Source organism: Manacus candei, unplaced genomic scaffold, assembly GCF_025592945.1.
Source record: "Manacus candei isolate 608988 ecotype Guabito, Panama unplaced genomic scaffold, ASM2559294v1 h1tg000017l, whole genome shotgun sequence".
Lineage (NCBI taxonomy): Eukaryota > Metazoa > Chordata > Aves > Passeriformes > Pipridae > Manacus > Manacus candei.
Window position 1 is genome coordinate 31,480,001 of NW_026138065.1, and position 22,904 is coordinate 31,502,904.

The 22,904-nt window shown below is 46.6% G+C and overlaps 1 protein-coding gene across 2 annotated transcripts in view; it reads right to left on the minus strand.

Moving 5' to 3' along the window:
- Positions 1–22,427, minus strand: part of MEIS1 (Meis homeobox 1) — a 108,318-nt gene extending 85,891 nt beyond the window's left edge. Inside the window, exons 1-6 of one of the 2 annotated variants that reach the window (XM_051783889.1) lie at positions 21,392–22,427; positions 19,493–19,719; positions 17,731–17,872; positions 17,138–17,188; positions 16,278–16,328; positions 14,720–14,866 (exon numbers count right to left, since the gene is read on the minus strand). In XM_051783889.1, coding sequence (XP_051639849.1) covers positions 14,720–14,866; positions 16,278–16,328; positions 17,138–17,188; positions 17,731–17,872; positions 19,493–19,719; positions 21,392–21,403 — 630 coding nt within the window. In that variant the 5' untranslated portion in view covers positions 21,404–22,427. The remainder of the gene's footprint in view (positions 1–14,719; positions 14,867–16,277; positions 16,329–17,137; positions 17,189–17,730; positions 17,873–19,492; positions 19,720–21,391) is intronic. The other variant, XM_051783890.1, reaches the window with a different exon arrangement.
- Between the last annotated feature and the right edge of the window lie 477 nt (positions 22,428–22,904).

The window sequence follows — 22,904 nt, forward strand, 5'->3', positions numbered from 1 at the left end:
TACTTATTCATTAGGGAAAAAAAAGTTGCACTATGTTTGAAATGTTCTTCAGATTTCTCTTAACTTCTACCTTTTAAAAACCTCCAACTGCAAGAGGTTGAGGGTAGTGACCTTCCACATTAGGAAGTAGTTGCGCTCACTACAGGCAAGAGCTCAAAGGAAAACCAGGAGCTGATTTGTTAAGTCATTGCACCCATCTCCTACAAATTTAACCCACCTATTTAGCAAAGATTTACTTTTTACATAGTTTATCTCTCTGGTTGTTGGCCATACAGATGTCCCCAACCTCACATGGGCAAACCATTCAATACAGCTGCTCAATACCTTAAGTGTATAATCCATAGCACTGATGCTGGAGCTTGAGCTACATGACAGACAGACCTGGTCTTTGCAATCCACAAGCCTTATCCCACTTCACTTCTGGAGGACATAGCTAGTAATAATCCTAAGACAGCCTGTTTCCCATCCAGCATATAAGAAAGTTTTTCTCTTAATTGGGAAGAAAACCTCAAAAAGTACAAATTGGTATAGAGGATTAAAAATACGCTTTCATAATGTCAAAGATATAATGCCATGTATTTCCTAGATTCCACACACATACATTGTTTATAGAAACACAGAATTATAGAATGGTTTGGGTTGGAAGGGACCTCAAAAACCATCTAGTTCCAAGCCCCTGCCATGGGCAGGGACACCTTCCACTAGACCAGTTTACTCAAGTGGGGCTTTTGGGGACCATGAGACCCACAGGTACAACTAGCTTGATTTTCTGAGAGGCCCCACTCATGGCTTGGCCACCTAAACCTCTCCTTGTGGCACTAACTGAGGCTGACAGCCAGAAATCCCACCTCCCAGCCTGCCAAACCCAAGCAGGGACATCACACCCAACACAACCGAAACCAAGAGGGTCAGAATAAATGATACACGCAGAGACTTCAAAATGTTGAAAAATAGATGCTTTTTACTGCCAACAACTCTTCCTCAATCTGCTTTGTGCGACTTCGAATTCAAAGGTGAGTTATTTTTAATAGAACAACAACAAAGGCACAAAGATCTGGTTCAGATGGAAAAAAAGGTGCTCCAAGTCTAGAGAAATAAGGTCGTTGAAATGACAGGCAGGCGATAACTCCGCCTGCAACTAAGCAGAACAGCGAGGGCGACTTGAGCACAGATGGAAACCTTTGCAGCGTTAGAGGAGGCAAGGCCCGGCGAACTAAAAAGCAGAAAAAATTCTGCATGGAAGTCTCAGCTCTGACCTGGATTCCCTTCCTAGCCCCAGAAAAGTCATAAGCCTTCTATCTTTAGTTTCCACTTATTGCAAATGAGGGTAAGACTCTTCCCCGACTCTTCGCAGCCACACAGGAAAAATAAGATGTAAGCTGTCTTTATGCATTCAACACAGGACAGTTTCTGAGACAAACAGATAAAAGGAAATGAGAGTGGGTATCAATGTGAATACCACAGAGGATAGAAAGCTGGAAATAAACAGGACTTTTGCCACCGATTTTCACAAGGCCAGAATTTCCACTGAAGAGACCAGAGGCACAACTAACACTGCACACTGCCAAAGGTCATCAAACCAACATCCACCAAACAACACTGGCGCTCACCATTAGCTCTGCTATCGCGGCTCAGTGCTCACCCTACCCAGGTATGTGCAGCACAACGCTGGTCGTGTTCCCACACAGGTATCCCTAACGCAGCAGAGCCTTCTGATCCCCTCCATACCCACAGGACACAAAGGAGAATAGGGCACAGCAGGGACAGGAGAGGAAAGGGCCTGAGAGTCTTAAACAGGATGAATGGAAAACACAAGTGCAAAAGGACAGGGTGATAGTGCTTTCCAAAGGAAAAAGAATAATTAGAAGCAGCAAGCATAAACCACAAAAAATAAAGGAGAATGAAATGGAGATCATCAGACTGGGTGGGACATAAAGACAAAGAGGAAGGAGAAAAACCACAACTCTTCTCTTCCAGAAGGCACCAAAGCCCTGTCAACTCTGCAGGGGCAAGACTTTAAAAAACCCCATTTGAGCGTGTTTGTGCGCACACAGGGTTGCACGTGTTCACAGCTATGCACAGCCCCCCTCGCCTGGGCTGCATTTTGTCAGAAGCACAGCTCCACCACCTTCTGCCCATACTGAAATCAAACCTGCTGCACTTGAGGAATCATCTCCAAAGTCCTCTTATGGGGTACAGCGTGGGTAGATGGATTTTTCTTTGAGATAGGACTCCAGAGCACCCCAAAACCACCTCTGGCAATAACAAAAGTAAATTTATTTTGGACAGTTAGACCTCAGGTTTTGCTTCTTGCATTGGAGGTTGCTGCACATGGTAGCCGTGATGGACACCCTTGAAGACTGAGCAGCTACAGCCGCAATCACACTGTGCCTTAAAATTTGACTGACCTTACTCCATTCCTCTTTTTTTTTTTTTCCTTAATCTCAGCTGAACAGTAAACACTGCCTGCCCAGCCAGGTTAACTGAGCCAGCTGATGGTGATGCAGGGTTTTTGTCTCCCACACAACAAACATTGACTAGTACTTTCTATTTAGAGCAACCTCTAATTGTAAACCTGTCTCCTCCCTTTGATAAGAGACATATCATTAGATAGCATTAATCTCCAGCCCTTTCCCGACATAAGGAAACACAGCTTCATGGTCAGAGTAGATAAAAATCCTGGCTCCATATAGATTTTTTTTTTAAGTTTAATATCATGCAGAAACATGCACAATATCAGCTCCAAACAACACCGCTACTTCCCAAAGGCCGAGGTGTGTTAGTCCTCCTTGGCTCCTACTGAATTTAATAGGACTCGAGCATTTTCCACATCTTTCTAGAGCAGGAAAAAAGGTCTTCAGAGACAAATAAGAGTTTCCTGTTCAATATTTCATGTAATGATTTCCTCCAAAGGTGTAAACAGGAAAAATGCCTTGCCACTTAGCCCGAAAATGAGAGTCTGCCATCCCTTCCTTTTATTGTGTTCATGTGTTAAAAGTCATTTAGAAGGGGATCTGCCAGATGCTCAGGTACGAATGAGACAGCACAGGCTGTCAGACCGGTGGCTGAGGTCCTGAAACTGACCTGCCCCGGCAGACTTGGGTGAGAGGGAGACCTCAACCTCTCCCACCCCGTCCCTTCTCTCTCACCAGGGTCCCGGGAGGAAGCCTCAGCAGGAGTCTGTGCTGTGGAGAGATGTGCACTTCACCCTGAATTATCCAGGCTCAGACAAACAGCAAAAGGTTTATTTACAGCAAAACCCACATCTCTAAGCATCCCCCTGACAGATTTTTAGGGGTGATACCTTTCGGGAAAGACAAACGTTAACCCGCTGCAAATATTTTTATGAGCGCTTAAATGCAGGCTCTGACTTCCAGCATCCCATCGGCCCAACCAGGGCTTCTCAGGGATGGAAGGCACGAGCACAGCCCTCGCTCTGCAACAGCCACACTTCATTCCAGCTCCATCGCAAGCAAAAAAACCCCGAGCGTGTGTCACAACTATCAAATGGTCTTTTTAGCTAACTGACAACAGACGCCATTCGGAGTCAGCATATTTTGATTACGGCACATTGTTCACAGGATTCAAGAGCCCGCTCGCCTTGCATTGTTGTTCAACACCAAAATTAAATGGCAGTATAATTAGCTTCGCTCCAGCTACACCTTTCTGTCTGGATGGATGTGATACCTGCAAAAGCCTGCGCTGGGTATAAAATGTGTTCCTGATTATAAAACGTTTGCTTAATCTTGAGGGCACCGCCTTGTTTTTTAAGGCCCTCTGCAAGTCACGCACTCCAGTACGTGCTGCCCGTTATCTCCAGAAGGCTTAAAACTGGAATCCCCGTGATTCACATTTTCCAACACTCATGGCCAAACCCTTCTGCAGATCAGTTCCTCCACTTTCTACCATTTCACAACAAGCCGATTCTGCAGCGAGGCAGAAGTGGCCACACGGCTTGGCTCTGCAAGCCACACGTTGGCGAGTCAGTGGCCACAACACACACCAAGCCCAGGCTGCAGGAGCCGGAGGATGGGGAGCTCCAGGGCTGGTTTGCCAGGCTGAGGTGGCCGTGGCTCCCCGACGCCTCCACCCGCTCATTGAGGGGTGACTTGGAAGCATGGCTAGCTGCCAGCGTCACCCAAAAAAGCCAGGCTGAGAGGTCTGTGTGGCCTCATTGCACCTCCCTCGGAGGTTTTGGAGTACCCAATGGCACTTGTACCAGTGTAGAGTTCATGGCATGGCCTCACATGGGCCCACGCCTCGGGACAGGCAGACCTCTGGATGGACAGACTAGCCACCACCTCACAAATGTTTTCAGTCAATCCCACAGCTCTGCTCCTTCTGCAGAAGTTACTGGCAGCACTGCTACCTCCCCATCCAGTGTTTCAGTTTATCCCCTCCCTGCTTTAAATACTGTTTAAAAAATGGTAATTAAGTGGAAAATAGCAAAAGGGGCCAAAACCAAAGCATAAAGCCACCAAAAGCAACGTTTACCATCAGCCTTTCGATTCAGCGTAGTGCTTCCCCGTGACACCAAACAGAAATTATTTGCTTTCTTTGCAATATTTTCTTCAAATTATCCACAGAGTGAAATAATTAACACAACATATCACTTCTTATTCTTATATATCTCCTATATATACAACTTACTATCACTATATGACATATAAATTAAGATATCAACCCTACCTGACGATAAGGAAAAAGGAGAAGCAGAAAATCTCGGCTGACAAGTACCTAATCGTCTCACTCCAAAACCTCAGCGACAGACCTGGGAAGAGCATCTGCATCTCCCCTTCTGCCTCATGCTGTCAGCAGAGCAGTATTTCCCACCCCTGCCCCTCCAGCATCACTGTAGCACTTCTCACCCAGAGGATCTCTCAAGCACTTGTCACTGAGGACCAAACCCCGGCTCGACACACACATGTGCATTTAAGAACAAAATTAATCCTCTCTGCACATACTAGTCATGTGCATACCCTTACTCTGGCTTTAAGGAAAAACAGTAACAGAAGAGAGATCCCTCACAGGAATGAATGTAGCAAGACACGTCTGTACACACCATGTTTTTTCTACACAGCCATGCCACAAAGCACTGCCAAGGGCCTCACAGACACGGGAAAAGCACAATGACACTCCCCTAGTAGGTGGAAGGCACGCCAGTAAAACTGGTTTGCACAACACAACAGGGAGGAGGGCCGGGAGCCTCCAGGGGTAACACAGCTGCAAAATCCCCCGGGCAGAGAGGGGCAAAGGAGGGAATGGCTCGAGCACAGTGCCCACACTACCACCGGTGTACATGAGCATCTTTTCCCAAGCATCCGTACAAACACAGGGCCCCTTTTCCTGAGTATCCCCACGAACACTGGGAAATGATGGGAAGCTGTCTGCCACTGACTCGCACATGTGCTTGAAAGGCTCCTTTCCCTGTCACCATCACCCTCCCGTCACGGTGATGCCCAGCGGTGTCACTCAGCTGTGAAGCCCCTTTTCGTGTCAAGTGCTGCCCAAAAAGCCTGTGCAAAGGGGAGAGCAAAGCTGTGACTTCAAATGACCTTGTGGTGGCACGGCCATACCCACCACCGAAACAGCAGCGACGCTACTCCCCTGTAACACTGCACAACAGTACACAAGGGAAACTTTATAAATTACAGGCCACAGGGACACTCCCCTCATCAAAAAATTTGGCCAACTCTAGCCACGCAAGGCACCTCCGCGGTGCATGAGTGAGTGGAGGAGCTCGGGGGCCAAGGCCACTGTAGCACAGCACGCCCCTATGCCTGTACCCCAAGGAGAGCGGTCCTCTGCACTGGCTCAAGCCTAAAACCAAAGTGCCACCTACTGAGTCCACAGTATTTGTGTGCTCCCAGGGTTTCTAGCAAGGGGTTGGCCGTGGATTAGCTCACAGGATTAATCCAAATATCGGCAAGCAGTCACTAAGCACTCGAGAGTTCACGCCTCGGGTTGCTGTTGAGCATCAGCAAGCAGGTGATATCCCACCTGAGACCAGGGACATCTCTGCACACCCCTCCCCAACACAATACGGAGCACCAGTCAAGCCAGGGGTCAAGACTACTGTATCCACAGATAAAACACAGCTTGCACCGACAGAGCTTGAGCTGGCTCAGTGCAGGGTAAAACAACGATGAGACTCCTTGTGTGCCAAGCTTCAGACTTTTGGATCTACCATTTCTATTTGCACAGAGAGTTGTAGCCCTGCACCCCGGCAAACTGGTCAGACAAAGCCATAGGGTTCTTAATCTGCTCTTACTCCCTCCTCCTGAGAGCTGTGCGGACTTAAATGGAGCTATTTAAAGCCAGCGTTAAAAACACCAGTGATGATCCGACCTTCTCAGGAACAAAATCGGACCACAACCTAAAGGCCAAATGAATGAAAAGAAAATTACAAGGTAAAGTTTGCCTTCCCTGAACACGTGCCAGTTGCAAGAATCTTAGATTACACCAATGCAGCTTTCCAAAGTTTAAATACAATAATTTTCTGTATTAAGGGCCCAGTAACCCTAATGGAGGCATAATTAGGCATTGATGCCATGCCCATATGAGAGAAGCTTGAAAAACTTAAATAAACTGTGAATGGCAGGATTAATACTGGAGCTTTGCGTTTTGTACAGCTGTTTGAATACAGTACACTGCCTGTGATGGCATCAGCTGTTGCTTTACTCTTGTTCAGTATTTCTGAAGTCAAAACAGGCAGTCCTTTTAAGCAAATGAAGAATCACCCCTCTTATTGTTGGCCAGTTTACTTCAACAAAGAAGGTCTGGATGCGTATTTGCTTTATATTAAAAAAAAAAAAAGAAGAAAAAGAAAAGGCCAAGTTGCAAACAAAATTAGCTGGCCAAATTCGAAGTCTAGTGATATTAATAAGAGAATTTTAATTTACTGCAATAGATCTTCAGGATGGAGAAGTTTTGGAGATGATCTACCCAAGTGGGAATATCATATAGATGCCTGGAGAGTCCTTGAGAAAATAGCTCACCTCAGCCGTGATTGAGGAGGAAAGACAATACTTCAGTGAAACAGAATTCTGTATTTCTAGGAAAGGCTCCAATAGCAAATTGCTTACTAATGCAAGAAGTCTTGTAAATTCTATTCTGAATGGAAGGGGCAACGGCAAGTGTGTGACAAGGCACAGAGTTTGCACACATGGTTTAGCCAGTAAAAAGTAAATAAATAGGTTACTTATAAGCTCTAGAAGACACCTGAAAACACCTCTAACGAAAACTCAAGCTCAGTGAACTTCAATCAAGAATATGAAACAGCTTCCAAAACTATCCTACCAATATTTTTTTTTTCCACCAGATAAATTAGTTCTCCTACAGGCTAATATTCAATCTTGGCTTTCTGGTTGGAAATATCATCTGAAAAAAAGTTAATATAGATTTCCTCACTGTCTTTAAAAAATGACTTAGCAGCAGACATGGAAGAAACTATCTAAACAGGGAGCACGTCAGGACAGCAAACCACCATAGCAAAATAAAATACTCAGGTTATTGGGAGAAGGACTGACCCCAGGAGCAGCCTGATGCCAAATTCACCCGGGAAATCCAACGCCCAAACTACAGTCCCCCTCCAGATACCGGGTGCAGTCAGCTCCCCCCCGGCCGAATCCCTCTCCAAATCCCTGCCACCATAAAGACTTCCAATGTTTTTCCCAGGCAGCACTACAAACAATATCGCTCTTGAGCTGTAGGAGCAGAAGGAGCGAGAGGAGGGTGCGGAGCCCCGGTTGGGGCGATGACGAACGCCGGTGGTTAAGTGCTGCTGTGGAGATGAAATATGCCTAATGAAAAGCTTACCTAAAGCTCACAGGGAGCCAGGCCCGGTCAGCCCAACCTCTCCAGAGCACCGGGCACGAGGCCGCCAGGACGCCCGGGAAAGACGAATTAACTAAAAGTTAATGTGGATGTTCTCATTCAAAAGAAAAGTGGCCTACTCCAAAGGGGATTAGGCTAAAGTGAACTAAGGCCACTTTACTTCTGAATGAGAGCATCCACACAATAGTGCAATGCACTTTAACTAATGCACTTTAATTTTACACCCAATCAATTTGTCTTACCTCTCCTGAGTGTCCTTGTGTGGACAAACCCAGAGATTCATCGAGTTTTGAGGCCAGGCAGGGAACATTAGATAAACCCATCCCACTCCCTGTGCGCTATGGGCCATTGACTTTCACAGTTATCCCTTTATTGATCCCCAAAACTCATGGATGACTAACGTATAACCTCTGACAGGGGCAGGGGGGAAACATTTCTTCAATGGGGTGCCTGGTCTGGATTTGAAGATGCTTGCAAAATAAGAAGCTGCTTGCAAAATAAGAAGCCGCTCGCAAAACAAGAAGCCGCTATGACTTTCAGCAGCCAATCACACGGCCAACAAAAGAATGGCCAAATTTGGGCACAAATCCATTTCTTTCCGTCCTACCTTCCCCCACGCCCCGCACATTCACAAGAAAACGGCAGTCCCTGTATTATCACTCTTCAATCGCTTTTGTTTTTTAAATTGCAAACTCTGCTTATAGGACAAACTCAGATTTTTTTTAATTTTTTTTTTTTTAAAATTCACCTCACCGACATTTAAATTTTCAACGTTTGCCTGGACTTCTACCGACGAATCTCAAACCTCCGTTTCCAAAACGCAGTAACCCCCAGAAACCACTCACTGCCTGCACTGCCGCTTTCACACGCGCAACGACCCACATAAGTCCGAAACCTCCATGTCGCTCCTCACCTCTCGGACACGTACTCCAAAAATTAAATAAACGAACCCACGACAGCAGCAACCAGTGAGTTGAGCCTCGAGTTGAGCCTGCAGGGGTCATGGGGTCCCCCTGTGCCAGCAGCCCTCTCGCTAACAGAGACCAGGCCCCCATCATCGCTGCTGAGCTTTCCAGGGATCTCATCTAAATTAGAAAAAGGAGCCTCGAGGACACTGGCCTGAAGGGATTCTGCTCTCACCTATGCTCCAGGGCTGGGTTACATCTCTTTTTTTGCCTTTTAAAGGTAAGAAAACGGGAAAAGGCAACCACACTAAGCAGGCCAAAGAAGAGCTCAAGCAACCGCCGACAAGTTGTCTTTAAGACATGTTACAGAGTATCGGCGGTGGGTTATATACGGAGCCATTAATCAGGGACAGAAATACAGTCAAAGAAGTTCAAACACAAAATATGTGCTCTCTTAGAGCTACCCTCTCCAAATACTGCTGCCACTGCAGGAAAAAATACAAATATAACCACTAATTTCCAAATTTGCCATTAAGTCTGAGCAACAGAGCATCAGGAGCAGGAGGTAATACACCGAGGACATGAGGTGACACCGCAGCGCATGCCGGTCTCTCCTTCTCCTACACAGCCCCCATCAGAAGACAATTCCAGAAACCTTCAAAAATGTTCATGACCAGACAACAACCTTCCTCTTTATTTACTTAAACTTGTTTAGATTACACAAGATAGATCCTAACTCCACGCTCATGTGACCGAAAAACCTCAAACGCAGAAATGCATAACAAAACAAAAGAAAGATTGCCTAATTTAAAGAAGTTGCACTAGATTTTCACCGCTTTTTAAAGTGGTATTTATCAGCACGACCTACACTTACTCATCTTGATCTAGTACGATATAATCTGATTTTTTTAAGGTCTAACATTGCCCACGCGGGGCTGCAGTAACCCTTCCATGTGCAGAGCCCATTACGTTTATCGTTACCTGCGGACGAGCAGCCAGAGAAGACTCAAACCCTCAGCCATAAAGGTTAAACTTAAGGTACAACTCATTTTTTCACAACTTGCAAACCTCCAAGTTGCCCAAAAATAACAGCCTGCGGTCCCTAACACAAAGACGTGGCAAGCTCCAGCTTACAGGAAAGCCTTGGAATACATTCGCAAATGTTTAGGATGAATTCCGAGGTTACCTGGGATTTAAACTCAGGTCTGTCAGGTTTGATGCTGAAAAGAATTCCAAAAAAATCTGACAATTAAACTATTCTTTGCAACAAAATGTAACTTCAGTTTGGAAAACTTTACATGGAAGTTAGGCATGAGCATGCAACTTAAGGAAGGCAGCAAATCTTACACCCAGGTGTAAGGATGGCTGCTTTTGGGCTCATCAGTGATTAAAAAAATTAAAAAAAAAAACCCCAAAGATCTTGAATTGAAATAAAAAACTAAAGGAAATATATTCAATCTTATATCTATTTAACAATGTATTTACTCGATTAAAGAAATGGAGAGCAAAGAAAAGTTCATTTTGCTAATACAATTTCAGCCACAGTGTATCGGATGATAAAACGTCCAGAATAGAAATTAACATGTTCTATCTTTACAATAAATAGTCTGCCAAACTGGAGCATGGTAACACATTCTAAATATCACAGAAAAAAAATATAAATAAAAGTTACTAAAAACAAACAAACAAAAAAAGGATTCACTGGTTCAAGGTGACATAAAGTCAGAGGAAGAAAATTAAATTTTGAGTCTTTCGAAAATTATTTTATTAGCCCTCCTCAGAGTCCTACTTCACTGCAACTCTTTTATTACGCAGAAATGAATTCTACCTTGCATCCTCTGCACTGCATATATTATTTTGATGCCTGTTCCTCCAATACAGGAGTACATATCCTGAAGGCAGCAATATTCTTATTCCCCTCCTTAAAACTACACATGGCTTGAAAGTACCTGTGAAGAAGTACTTTCTCAGTAATTTTTTTCCCCAAGGCATTATTTTGTACTGGCTACAAGGCACAGCTCATATATTTGAGAATTTGGGAAAGTTAAGTCTAGTCGTAACTGGGCAATGCTCTGAACAACTCTACCACCTTTAGCTATGCTGTATATTGGATTCCAGTTTATGAGTCTTTCTTCGTAAAGAATATATTTTAAGTAATTTTTCCATTAAAAAAAAAAAAGCTGCTGTCGATCCGCATTTTGGTTAGAGCAACTCTGCAACAGCGCACATTAAAATGAAATCTACTGCAACATAAATAGAGGTGTTGCTTTATTATATACGTATATATATGTGATATATTATCGCCCAAGAAGGGCCATCTAAAACACCACAGTTGCAAACATTTAAGACTGTAACAAAAATGACTGAGACTCTAGTATCAGTTTACTATCCTTCAACAATTTCCCTGACAGTGGAGTCAAATAATGTTGAATTATGGACCTTCTTGCAGGAAGTCTTATTTCATGTTCATTTTTTGATCATTTCCCTCCTAGTCCCTATAGGAATTTGGCTCTTTGCCGATTTGCCTTTAAAAGTTTCTGCATCTCTAACTGGCTTGTGCATTATTAAACTGTAGTTTTTGTCAAATAATGCTTCTATAGATGTGCTCAACAAGTTTATTTTCCATAAGAAAAACACTGTTTTTTCCCTATAAAATCTATCTCATGCTGCTACTGTACTTTATTTGCATTTGGCGGGTACTTTGTACCACGTTTTCCTAAAAGGACTTTCTAAAGGCTTTCTGTAGACACAATCTCGTAGGGGAATTTTATAGTTCAGACTAGAGCACCTGGGTGCCAGGGTGATGTGGCTTCAAGAAAACAGACCCACGGTGACAGTTTAGGATTACCTAAGAAACTGAACTTTTGCTGTCAGACTACAGTCAGTCTCTGGGCTTTTTTTTTTTTTTTTAAATCAGAGGGAGTTTTCCCAGACACATCACACAACAGCTGTGTTCTAAATCTTTCTGGGCTCCAACAAACATTTGAAAATTTAAACATGCAAATGTTTGAAAAGCTAATGATTAAAAAAGGTTTATTTTGAAACTTTTGAGGATGGCTACAATTCTTCAGCTACGGTTTTTAAAGTCCCGGGCTCTGGTTGATCTCGAGTTCAATTATCCCCAGCAAAAAAAGCCCAAACTCGTGCCTTGCACTTGTGGAGCCGTGGTGGTAAACACCAACTCTGCAGGTCCCACCCTGGCAGGCAGCGGGGTCGAGCCCGTGGGAGAAGGATGCTATTTTAGTGACCTAGTGCCACTGAGCTGGTTAAATCACTGAACAATGGTTAGTGTTATAGGGCTTTACTTTGCAAAATCTAGCACTAGTGTCATTGCTTTCCATTAACCGGGGGGACTTAAAGGCAATGGCATTGAGGGGCCTATAAGGAAAGAATAAATAAGGAGAAACCAATAAATTAAAAGCAAAAAAACACCCTGTTAACTGTAACCTTTACTACCACAATATACGAAAATGTAATTAAATCCATAATAAAAGCTTTTTTACATACTTACTCTTTTACTACTCTCCCAAGCAGAGCCGTGGGCAGGCGGGGGGCCCCTCGTTCCCACCGCCCCGTCCCTGCGCGCCCGCGCATCCCAGGGCCGCGCAGCCATAAACGCGCCCTGCGCAGCCACATCCTAATTAGCCGCCCCGGCGACCAGCACTCAACACCTTATTATTGAACCATTAGGGCCCAGATACTGCCGGCCGCGCCGGGGCCGGGCTTGGCACCGGCGTTTACCGGAGGGCGCGGGTGGCTGCGCATCCCCCCGCTAAACCACCCCCCCCGCGCAACCCCCGTGGGTTTGATCCACCACCTCATCGGCCGGGAGAGGGGAGGGGGTGGGGGGTGGGAAAGCGCATTTTTGCATCTTCTCCCTTCAGCGGGGAAAGCAAAGCCCCGCTCCCCACCCCGCCCGCACCCCCGGAGCTGCGCGTCCCGCTGCCCGGCGAGGAGCCGGAGCACCCCGGGGAGCGGCGGGGGCTGCGTTCGCACAAGCCGGGGGTGCCGGGGCTGAGCCCGCACAGCGGGAGAGGGGATGGCCCCGGGAGCGCAAGGTCCGCGGTCCCGGCGACTAAAAGGTGGTGGCGGGGGGGGGGTAGAGGCAAGGGGGTGTGTGGAGAAACACACCGACACCCCCGACAACCCCAAAACTATAGCTTCATTTCTTTAGCTTTCACTTTAATAAAATAATGATTCGTTGGGAAAATGGGGTATAAATCTTCATTTTGGAGGCAATTAAAGTGTTGATTTCATTCGTGCCCCTGAGCGATTCTTGTAATTTGCTCAAATAGCTTTATGTACCCAGCACTCCAGAGCTTTTAGAAACCCATTTTCTAGTTAGACTTGTTGGATTACAATTTTTATTCAACAGCAGCGAGCCGAGCTTCCCTCAGCTAGACCCTGGCTGGAGGGTTCCCCTTGCACTAAGGAGCTGCACGGGGCCGCCGGCCGCCCGGAGCATCCTCCCCGGCCCCGGGTACCGCCCTGCTGTGCCGCCCTCCTCCCGCCCCACCAAGCTTTCCCCCTTCGCAGCAAAATTGGGCGGAAAGAAAAAAAAACAAAAACACCAAAACAACCCACCTAGGCGCGTATAAACCCCTTTTTAAAAGTTCATGCCTTCCTTCAAGCCTGCCTCCCCCCTGTCACGACACTACCCCGATAGCCTTTGGCAGACAGGAGAAAATATTTCAGATACTGCCCACGCTGCGATGCAACGCACCTCCATGTCGGCGATCTATAAAATAACTCCCAGCTGACAGTGCCGGTGATAACGGCAAAGCGGCTGAGGTAACTCCTGTCTGCTTGGCTGCGCCTTGCTCGAACAAAAGGAAACCTCCAGAGTCAGGAGCAGATCGCTCCTAAGACTCTATTTGCGTAGCTGATCATAAAGAAGAAATAACTTGGGGGTTTTAACCGCGGATTTGTTTTTCTGTGTGTGCTCGAGGTCCCCTCTCTCACAGGCAAAGCGCTGCTACCCCTCAGTTCAGAGAAAACAAACGGACCGCGAAAACCCCACCGTTTCACCCAACTCGAATAAAAGCCAAATCTCAGTCACTTCCATCACTCAGGAGCCTAATTTAGATCTGGGCACCTCCTGCATTAGCCCCAAACGCTCCCATGAAAAGGCAAGGATCCCAGCCGGCGGAAGGGACAGACGAGGAGGAGGGAGGGGAGAGGGGACAGCCAGCTCTCCTCACTCAGCTCACTCGCATTTCCCACCCAGCTGCAGCCGGCATTAAAGGTCTGAACCATCCCAAACAAAACCTGGACACCGTCACAGCCACGCGAGGCTTTGCTGGCTTGGCTTTGGCTTTGACTATATTTATTTTTTAGAGAGAGGGCATGAAAACTTGCAAGATCAAGGAAAAAGAATTTAAAACCTGAATCCCATTTTATTTTCTCCCCTTTTTTTTTCCCCCCCCTATTAAGTAAAATAAAATGGGCGCATTTGCAGCAGGCAGGCGTGCACAAAGCAATGTTCACTCAAGTCTAAAAGCGTTCGGCCAAGGAAAACTGACAAGACGGACTAATGAACCGTAGAGACGGGAAGAAAATAGCCAGTATTTGCTAGATTTCAAACCCTCTCTGTCTTCCCCGGACCACCTATCTCGGATTTTATTATCATTTTGGTCAACGACTCCAGCCCTTCCTTCCCTAAGCTACCAAGAAGCCAGCGATCCACAGACACCACTTCCATTATTGGAAAGGGTAAATAAAATAAAGACAAAAATTAAAAGCGACAAGAAACAGGTCGAGTTTGCAGGCGACGCTTTTACAAGCTCATCTCGCCAGGTCGAATCCGGGAGCAAGCCTTAATGAAGCAATAATAGCCACATTATTCAAAAATTTTCATTTCGATGGAAATTTATCTAAAAGGGACTTAATCATATGCAAATAATAAAAGGAGGCGTAGTGACCCGGCGAGCGATCTGCATACAAATTTTAGCGTGTGTGCGGCGTTGGCGAGATCATACCTGATCCGTTAGATTCGCTGATCTTGTTATGTCTTCACTGTCCGATTTTGATCCGCCCTCTCTATCGTCTATGACCAAATCGATAGGCATTTTTCCTTTCAAACAGCTAATATACCGGTGGCAGAAATTGTCACATAATTCGTGTACCTACATTATGACAGAGGTTAAAAAAAAAAAAAAAAAAAAAAAAAAAAAGGAAAAGAAAGAAGGGGGGGGGGAAAAAAGGCAAGAAAATATAATCAGGAATACATAAGTAAAATTGACAAGTGCAACCAGTCTCCCCCCTTCACCCCTGTGACATCAAAAGTCCTAAATAGGGGAAACACACTGCAATTATCCCCCTGAGACCTCTAGACGCATCCAGAATTAGGAATAACTTTCTTTTCTCGCAAAATAGAGATATCCCAGAAAATTGACAGTGACAAGATGATTCACAGGCTACAACATATTCAACACCCGTGTTAAATTCATCTGCTCCCGGAGCTGTGGCCATTAGAGAGGTGACCTGCATGGGTGACATTTAAGGTAAACTATTTAATTTCATCCAGTTATTTCATCATAAACCCTTTCCAAAGGGGTATGAGGACAGAAAAAAGGATTTAAAAAAAAAAAAATCCCGATGCACTGGGCTGAAATACATTATAGGCATCCTAGCCCTGAAATCCCCAGTCGCTCTGATAGCCTCGTACCTGAGCCGCCTTTATTAATGGGAAGATTTGAACACATTTCGGTAGAGCGAGAACAACCTGCCAGTTATGGTTAGATAAAGTGACTGAGGCTCCTGAGAAACTTTTCAACTATTTAAAAACCTCTCAAAATGTTTATTTTTAGGAGAAAGGGAATTCTCTTGTAGGCCAGCTATCAATGACACGTAAAAAATCCTCAGGAAACCAAGAGCGCACTTCCAATTTAATGTGAGCTCGGATGACACCGCCTTCTTAGAAATTAGCATTCTCCCTCCTAAGATTTCTAAAACAGCCGACAAAAAAAATCCTGCAGTTAGGCTGCAATCTCTTTCTTCTGCTCGGAGGTGTACAATATTCCCAGGAACAAGAGACAGACAGAACTATCAACTCTGCTTTGTCTCTGCAAAATGTTACAGGACAATCCGCGCCCTGAGCCTGACCTGCAGATGGCTCTTAAAAAAAAAAAAAAAAAATAAAAAATTCCCCATTCCAACTAACTGCAACCGAAGCCCCTTCCTCACCATCACCAAGAAAAAACAATATATACATATTTTTTAATCACAATTTCAGGGGCTTGACTGAACTAACCATTTTGAGTCTCATCTGCGGCACCACAGAACTGCAACTATTTATACAAAGCCAGCAAAGTATTACAATGAACACAAGGCCTGGGCGTTCGAGAGCTCGGTTTTAGAGGCTGAAATTGTAATTAAACTGCGAAGAGAAATGGACGCCAAGATTGGTCTTGACACTAATTACCAGAAAGAAAGACATTTATGCAAATTTACCAGAAGCCTGAACTTCAGCAGTACTGAAACGGAGGAGGAAGAAAGGGGGGGAAGGAGAGAGAGAAAGAGAGAGACAAAAATTACCTTCTCTAATTCCAACAGATGAAACCTTAATACTTGTATGGCTTGAATCATCTGCAAAGATACAAACAACAAGAGTATTAATCTCATTCCTGGATTTGGAGATATTTCCCACAGCCGCCCCGGCCGCACTTTGTAGCTTGACTTTTCTCTAGTAGTAAATAAAAAGTTGTTTTGATTTATGGCAATAACACTAAAACTTAATAGCGGTGGCTTTGTGTGCTGTTTAACGAGAAGCGATCTAGAGTTAACAAAAAAAAAAAAAATCCCTATTGCAACGAAGCAACTGAATTATACGGATCATAAACATTTCTTTAAAAAAAAAAACCCCAACTCTCTAAACACCATCACTGGCTCCTCGCTTTGCGAAAGTGGGAGCGGGACTCCTACAGCAGAGGCAAAATATTTATCCTTAAGGAGGGAAGGAAAGAAAGAGAGAAAAGATCTCATTTTTGGTGAATTTGCCACCAGTGCATCTCCAGCCATAGCAATCCTCTAGGTTTCCCTTCCCATGGAGCTGCTAAAAGGTGTGTGGAGGGGGTGGCTACAGCGGGGATAAATCCACGCTCCTCTTGGGCAGGCAAGCTCACCATCAAGCCCGCCAGCTCCCCTTTGGATGGGGCTTTCCTTTATGTATATCCTTACGGGACTTTTTACTTGCAAGCAACTACCACACCGCATTTACCAGTAAATATAAAAATCACCATCATAATAATTGTAATTTTAAAAAAATCCACGTGAGAAATTTTCAATTTAGCACCACCAAACCACCTCTCCAGATGACACAGAAATTTAAAAAAAAAATAATAAATAAATGGGAAGGGAGGGTGGGGGTGGGGAGAGGAAGAAGTGTTAACTCTTACCAAGTTATCCAGTTCAGGATTAGAGGAAAAGAGGGGTTTCTCTGCTCGGATCTAAATATAAGAAAGGGGAGGAGAGGGGGAAAAAAATAATAATAAAAAAGATTTGAAATATGGAAGCAGAAAAAGCAGACGTTATTATTTCTTGCTTCATTACACTGTCGGGTCCATTATGTAACCTTCCGTGCAAAGCCCTGACTGCTGGATTTAGTACATCAGCCAAACACTTGAGCAAGTGAATCAAATATACCGAAAAATACCTACGGAGCTTCCCCGGCAGAGCCCGTCCCGGCTCCCGGGAGTCGCGCAGCGAAACTCCCGGCCAGGCACAGACCGCTCCACATTACCCAGTTTTTTAAGGGGCTGGTAAATGCCGAGATTTCCCGATTAGTTTTTTTGTGTGTTTTGCTTTGGTTGGGGTTTTGGAGTGGTTTTTGTTTTGGGGTTTTTTTTGCCTCTTGCAGTAAGAGAGGGGGGAGGGGGAAACGCGCATCTTTATCTCAACAGAGACTTGTTTTTCTCGTTACGGATTTTTTTCCCCTCTTTTTCCTTTTTTTTTTTTTTTTCTTTTACTGTTTCAACCCGGTTTTGCTGACCTGTTTGGCGAACACTGCTATGTCTTCATTGAAAGACTCAGAGGAGCAAACATCGCCTCCCGCTACCCCGGGCTCCCTGGGTGTGCATGTAGCTAATTCACATTTCTCAAAAATCAGTGCTAAAAGAGGGAACAGGGGGTGTCTGAAAGAAAATACAATAGTCACACACACAGAGGGGGGGAAAAATATCATAACGAAACAAAAAAAAAAAGCCAAACACAACAATAGTTAGTCCCGCAGCAGCGTGAGTGGGGAGGGGGGCACCCACAGAGGGGGCTCCGGCACCCCCCGCCGCCTCCCGCAGCGTCCCGGCCCCTTCCCGCAGCCGGCCGGCCGGCAGCCCGGCATCTCCCCGGCCTTTCGGCGCTGTCTGGCCGCAGATATTGTTAATACAACCTTAGGACAAGCCAAGAATAAAACCCAAGCCGGTTCCAGCAGCCATTTTGAATTAACTTTCCTTGTCTTTAGGAAAAAAATAAAAAAAAAAAATTAAAAAATTAAAATCCCCTGGACGTACACTTTCTTGCCTTTCAAGCTTTTAATTCCTGTTTTCTGCTGGAGGACTTGCTGGGAGCGAAAAGGGAAAGGAAAAGAAAAAAAAAAACCAAAACAGCAAACCAAGAGAAAAACAGAAAAAGAAACAATCCCCATCCAAATAAAAAAAAATAAATAAGAAAAAGCCCCTAAACCCACTCAACACAGCTCCGACCCACCGGCAGGCGCTGGCCTGCCCGGCTGCCTCCCCTGCTGCCTGCCCGGCCCTCCGCCCCCCCGGGGCTCCGCAGCCGCCGACCCGCGGGGGGAACCAGGTGCTCCTGGGCAATCCCAGCTTGGAAAGCCTTCCCGGGAGAAAGGCAGCGTGTGCATCTGGTTCCCTCGCCCGTTTAATAATTTAAATAAATAAATAAGCGTGGGCGCACACACACGTATATATGTATATTTATAACAGGGAGTTCATTTTTTTTTTCTCCCAGGGCTTCGTACTTTTTTTTTTTTTCTTCTGGGTACCGTTCACTGCCGAGTTTTAACCAACCCTTCAGATTTCTGATAACCCGATAAAGTAACCGAACGCCATGAATTTTATTTTCCTCCTCCTTCTCCTCACTGTCCTGAGAGCGATTTTTAGAGGCTCCTAAACTTCCCTTCAAACTCCAGCTGGGCAGATACATTTTAAAAGCATCTGCGCCCAGTGTAACCCCATCAGCTCCCATCACAACGGCCTAGAAACCGCTTTACAAGTTGCCACACTGAGAAACATTCAATGCTGCCGGATAAAAAGTTTAAAAGAAATGAAAATTAAAAGAAAAATTTAAAAAAAAAAAAAAGCTGAGAGAAGCAGCTCTCGAGTTCTCTCCTTCACAACGCAAGGAAAGACGAACAAGGTGGAAAGTTGGGCAAAGCGCTCCAAACTGTCCCTTGCTCCCAAAACTCCGTGCAGAGATTGACCAACCCGGCACAGGTTGTGCCCTGGGAATATCATTTTCCTCCTCCTCCTCCTCCTCCCCGCGGCGATGCCTCCTGCCCCCCTACTTTCCCGGGCTCCCCGTACCGGGGGGACCCCCAGCCCTCTCTCCCCACCCTTTAAACCGGTAATAACAACGACACGAAATTACGAACGCGGCCCTTCACCGCGCAGCGCTGCCCATCCCTCCATCTTTCCCCACCCCGCGCACTCCCCCCCCCCGCACACACACACACACACACCTCTCCCTCGCGCTCCATCCCGCGCAGGTTGCGCGGAGCCCTGCGCGGCCAAACCTACCCGTAGATGGCATCTTTATCTCTCTTGAGGGCGTCGTTGACGGAGGCGCCCATGGCGGGGGGCATGGCGTTGGCGTGGGCGGCGTGCGGGTACTGGTGCGAGTGGAGCGGCGGCCCGTGGTTGAGGTGGTGCACGGGCTGCATGGGGCGGGCGCCGTGGGGGTCCCCGTACATGGTGGTGGGGATGCCCACCCCCTCCATGCCGCCGTAGTGGGGCAGCTCGTCGTACTGCGGGGCACAGAGAGAAAGAGGGACAGAGAGACAGAGAGAGAGAGTAGAGAGGCGTCAGGGGTGCGGGGAGTGGGCAGTGCCCTCGGCAGCAGCTTCGCTGCCCCGTGTGTCCCCCCACCACCACCCGGGGACGCGCCGCGATCCCCCCGGAGCGCGCCCGGGATCCGCCGCGCCGGCCCTGGGGAGGGAAACACCGCCCCGGGCCGGGCTCCTCCGGCCCGAAACCCTCCGAGTCTGGGGCGCAGGAGAAATAATAATCATCATAACAACAATAAAATAAATAAAAGTGCAAAAAAAAAAAAAAAAAAACCACCCCGCACCAATCCCCATCTCCCGAATCTCCCAACCCCCCTCCTGCGAATGGAAGCGGTTTCCCGGAGTCCAAAATCTTCCCTCCGCTAAACTTTTTTTTTTTTTTTTCCCCCGCTGATAAGAAGTCAGGTACCTCACACCCAGCGAGGATGCAAAAAACTTCAGCAGCGGCACACATACAAACACGAGGGAAAAGAAAAAAAAAAAAAAAAAAAAAAAGACCCAGAACTAGCGATTTGCGGATTTCCCAGCAATTCCACGAGAATGCAACTTTTAAAGCCGAAAAGCTGGAAACGTTCGCCCGGGCTCTCGGGATTTTGGGAATGCCTTCCGTTTTTTTTTTTTTTTAAGGGTTTTCTTTGTTAAAGATTAAGGAGCAAAAGCTACCGCGGTTCCCAGGCAGCGGGGGAAACGGCCACTTTTCATCTATTAAAAGCGAAGGTGTGAATAAACACTTTTAAAGATCCCTGACACTTGCTTGGACCGAAAGAGTAAAAGGCAAGTTGTCAGCAGAGGAACTTTCTTTCCCAACCAGCTCTCGGACGGCAGCAGGCAAATTAGGCAAGAAAACTTCTTTCCAGGACTTTTCTCCTTTCCCAAATCCCTGTTCACCCGACCCCGGCTGATTTATTTTTTTCTCCTCAAAACTTCAATTCAGGAGGTAGTTGGAAGAAACAAAAAAAAAAAAAAAAAAAGAGATCGCACCCAAAATAGAAACAACAATACACATGGCAGTGAATGCTGTTAACCTCCAATTCAAATTAAAGTCACTTTCTTTCTAGAAGAGTGGGGGGGTTTGCCCATTACACTGCACCTTTTGTGACAGAATATATACTAAAAAGAAAAAAAAAGAGGGAAGAAAAAAAAAGGAGGTAAAAGAAAAAAAAAAAGTTGTGCTTACTCCCAGTCAGAACTTATCTTCCTAAAGTGAAGCGGTATATCATCACTAACACAGCAAAATGCTCAGAGACATGCACACATTCAAATATTTCAAGCACTGATGACTTTAAAAAAGACATTGGTAGGACTAGAGCTACAAAACCAACAAATACAGAGTCTCGGACATATTCACTTACATGCCTGCATGTCATTAATGTATAGAAAGCTTTGCCTCTTCCCTGAGAGCTCCGGGATGGGGAGTAAAAGAATCAAGAAAATAGCAATATACGCAGGTTTTAAGCCTACAAGTACAACTGATAAATCCTCCCACTGCAGGACACCGCTTTGTGCCCCTGTTCCAAAAAGGAGGAAAAAAAAACAAAAAAAAAAGAAAAGAAACTTTTTTCGCAGCGTCTCTGTCAGCCACGTTTCAATATTATTTCACATTTGAAATCCATTTTTTTTCAATCATACGTACCCTTTGCGCCATCGGCCTGCTTGCTCCCTTCCTACTTCAACTTCTAATATATCCTCTTTAAGGCCAGTGTGAAAAGAAAGAAACGCGAAGTTCCCCCCCCCTCACCCCCCAAAAAAAGGCAAAAATCCCTTAGCGTCGCCAGCAATGGAAGCAATCGAGTAAAATCTTCGGCTTGCTGGATCTCAGCGAAGCGATACGGTAACTCAGCATTAAAAAAGGAGAAAAAAAAAATTAGGAGAAAAAAAAAATCAACTCTCCCTCCTTCCTTCCTTCTTTTTTCTTTCTTTCTTCCCTCTCTCCCTGTCTCTCTCTCTCTTACTCTCCCCCTCTCGTTTCCAAGACAGCAGCGGGGCGAAAGCAAATATCCTTTCCCCAAATCAGTTTTTTTTTCCTCTCTCTCTCTTTTTTTTTTTTTTTTTTTTTTTAAAGTGCCCCTCAAACCCAACTACCAAGTCTCATGGCTTTTTGCCACTCCGGCTGTCAATCACAGGCGAGGTTGTCAAGGTGGTGAATGACTGATGATGATCCGCTGCGTGTGCTCCCACCGCGCAGGACACCGCGAATGTTAATTTTCGAGTGCGCTCACCCCAAAAAAAAAAAAAAGAAAAAGAAAAAAGAAAAAAAGAGAAAAATTTATATAAAAAAAGAAAAAATTAAAAAATCGAGGGAGGAGGAGAAGGAGGAAGAGGAGGGGGGAGAAAAAAATTAAAAATTAAAAAGGCTCGCTAAACGCGCCGGCTCTCCTTTTATTATGGTTATTATGATGATGATGATGATGATGGTGGTAGTGGGGGGGCTGCTTTTTTTTTTTTCTCTCTCTCTCTGTCTCTGTCTCTCTCTCTCTCTCTCCGCTCCTCCTCGCGGAATCGCTCCTAATTCCTCGCCGGCGCCGGCTCGCTCTGCCCCTGCGCGGCCGGCGGGCGAGGCTGGCGGAGGCGGGCCGGGCGCGGGTGCCGTGCGGGGCGGGCGCGGGAGGAAGGGCAGCGGGGCGGGATGGGGGGGGGAGGGAGGGAGGGAGGCGGGGGGAGGAGGAGGAGGAGGAGGCGCTGCCGCCGCCGCCGCCGCTGCCCGAGCGCTGCCGTCCGTCCGTCCCTCCGTGTGTCCGTCCGTCCGTCCCTCCGCCGCCGCTCCGCCCGAGCGCAGCAGCCGCGCCGGGCTGGAGCAGACTGCGGGAACCCGGAAGTAGTGGTGGCCATAACAGGTCGCGTCTTACACAATGCGCTGGGCGGCAGCAACTCCGCCACCGGCGCGGGGGGGGGCGCGCCGCGCCGCCCGCCCCGCAGCCCCCGCGCCTCTCCTCACACACACACACACCGCCCCCTCCCGGCCCTGCCCTCACACACCCCCCTCGCACACACACGGCACGCTGCGTCCGCCCCGCCGCCGCCGTGGGGGCGCTCCCGCCGCCCTTTTGTCTGGCGGCGCCGCCGCTCCGCGCCCCGCGCAGCGCCCCCCCCGCGCCGTGGCCAGCGCCGCCCGCCCCGCGCTTCTCCGCCGGCCGGGCCCCCCCCAA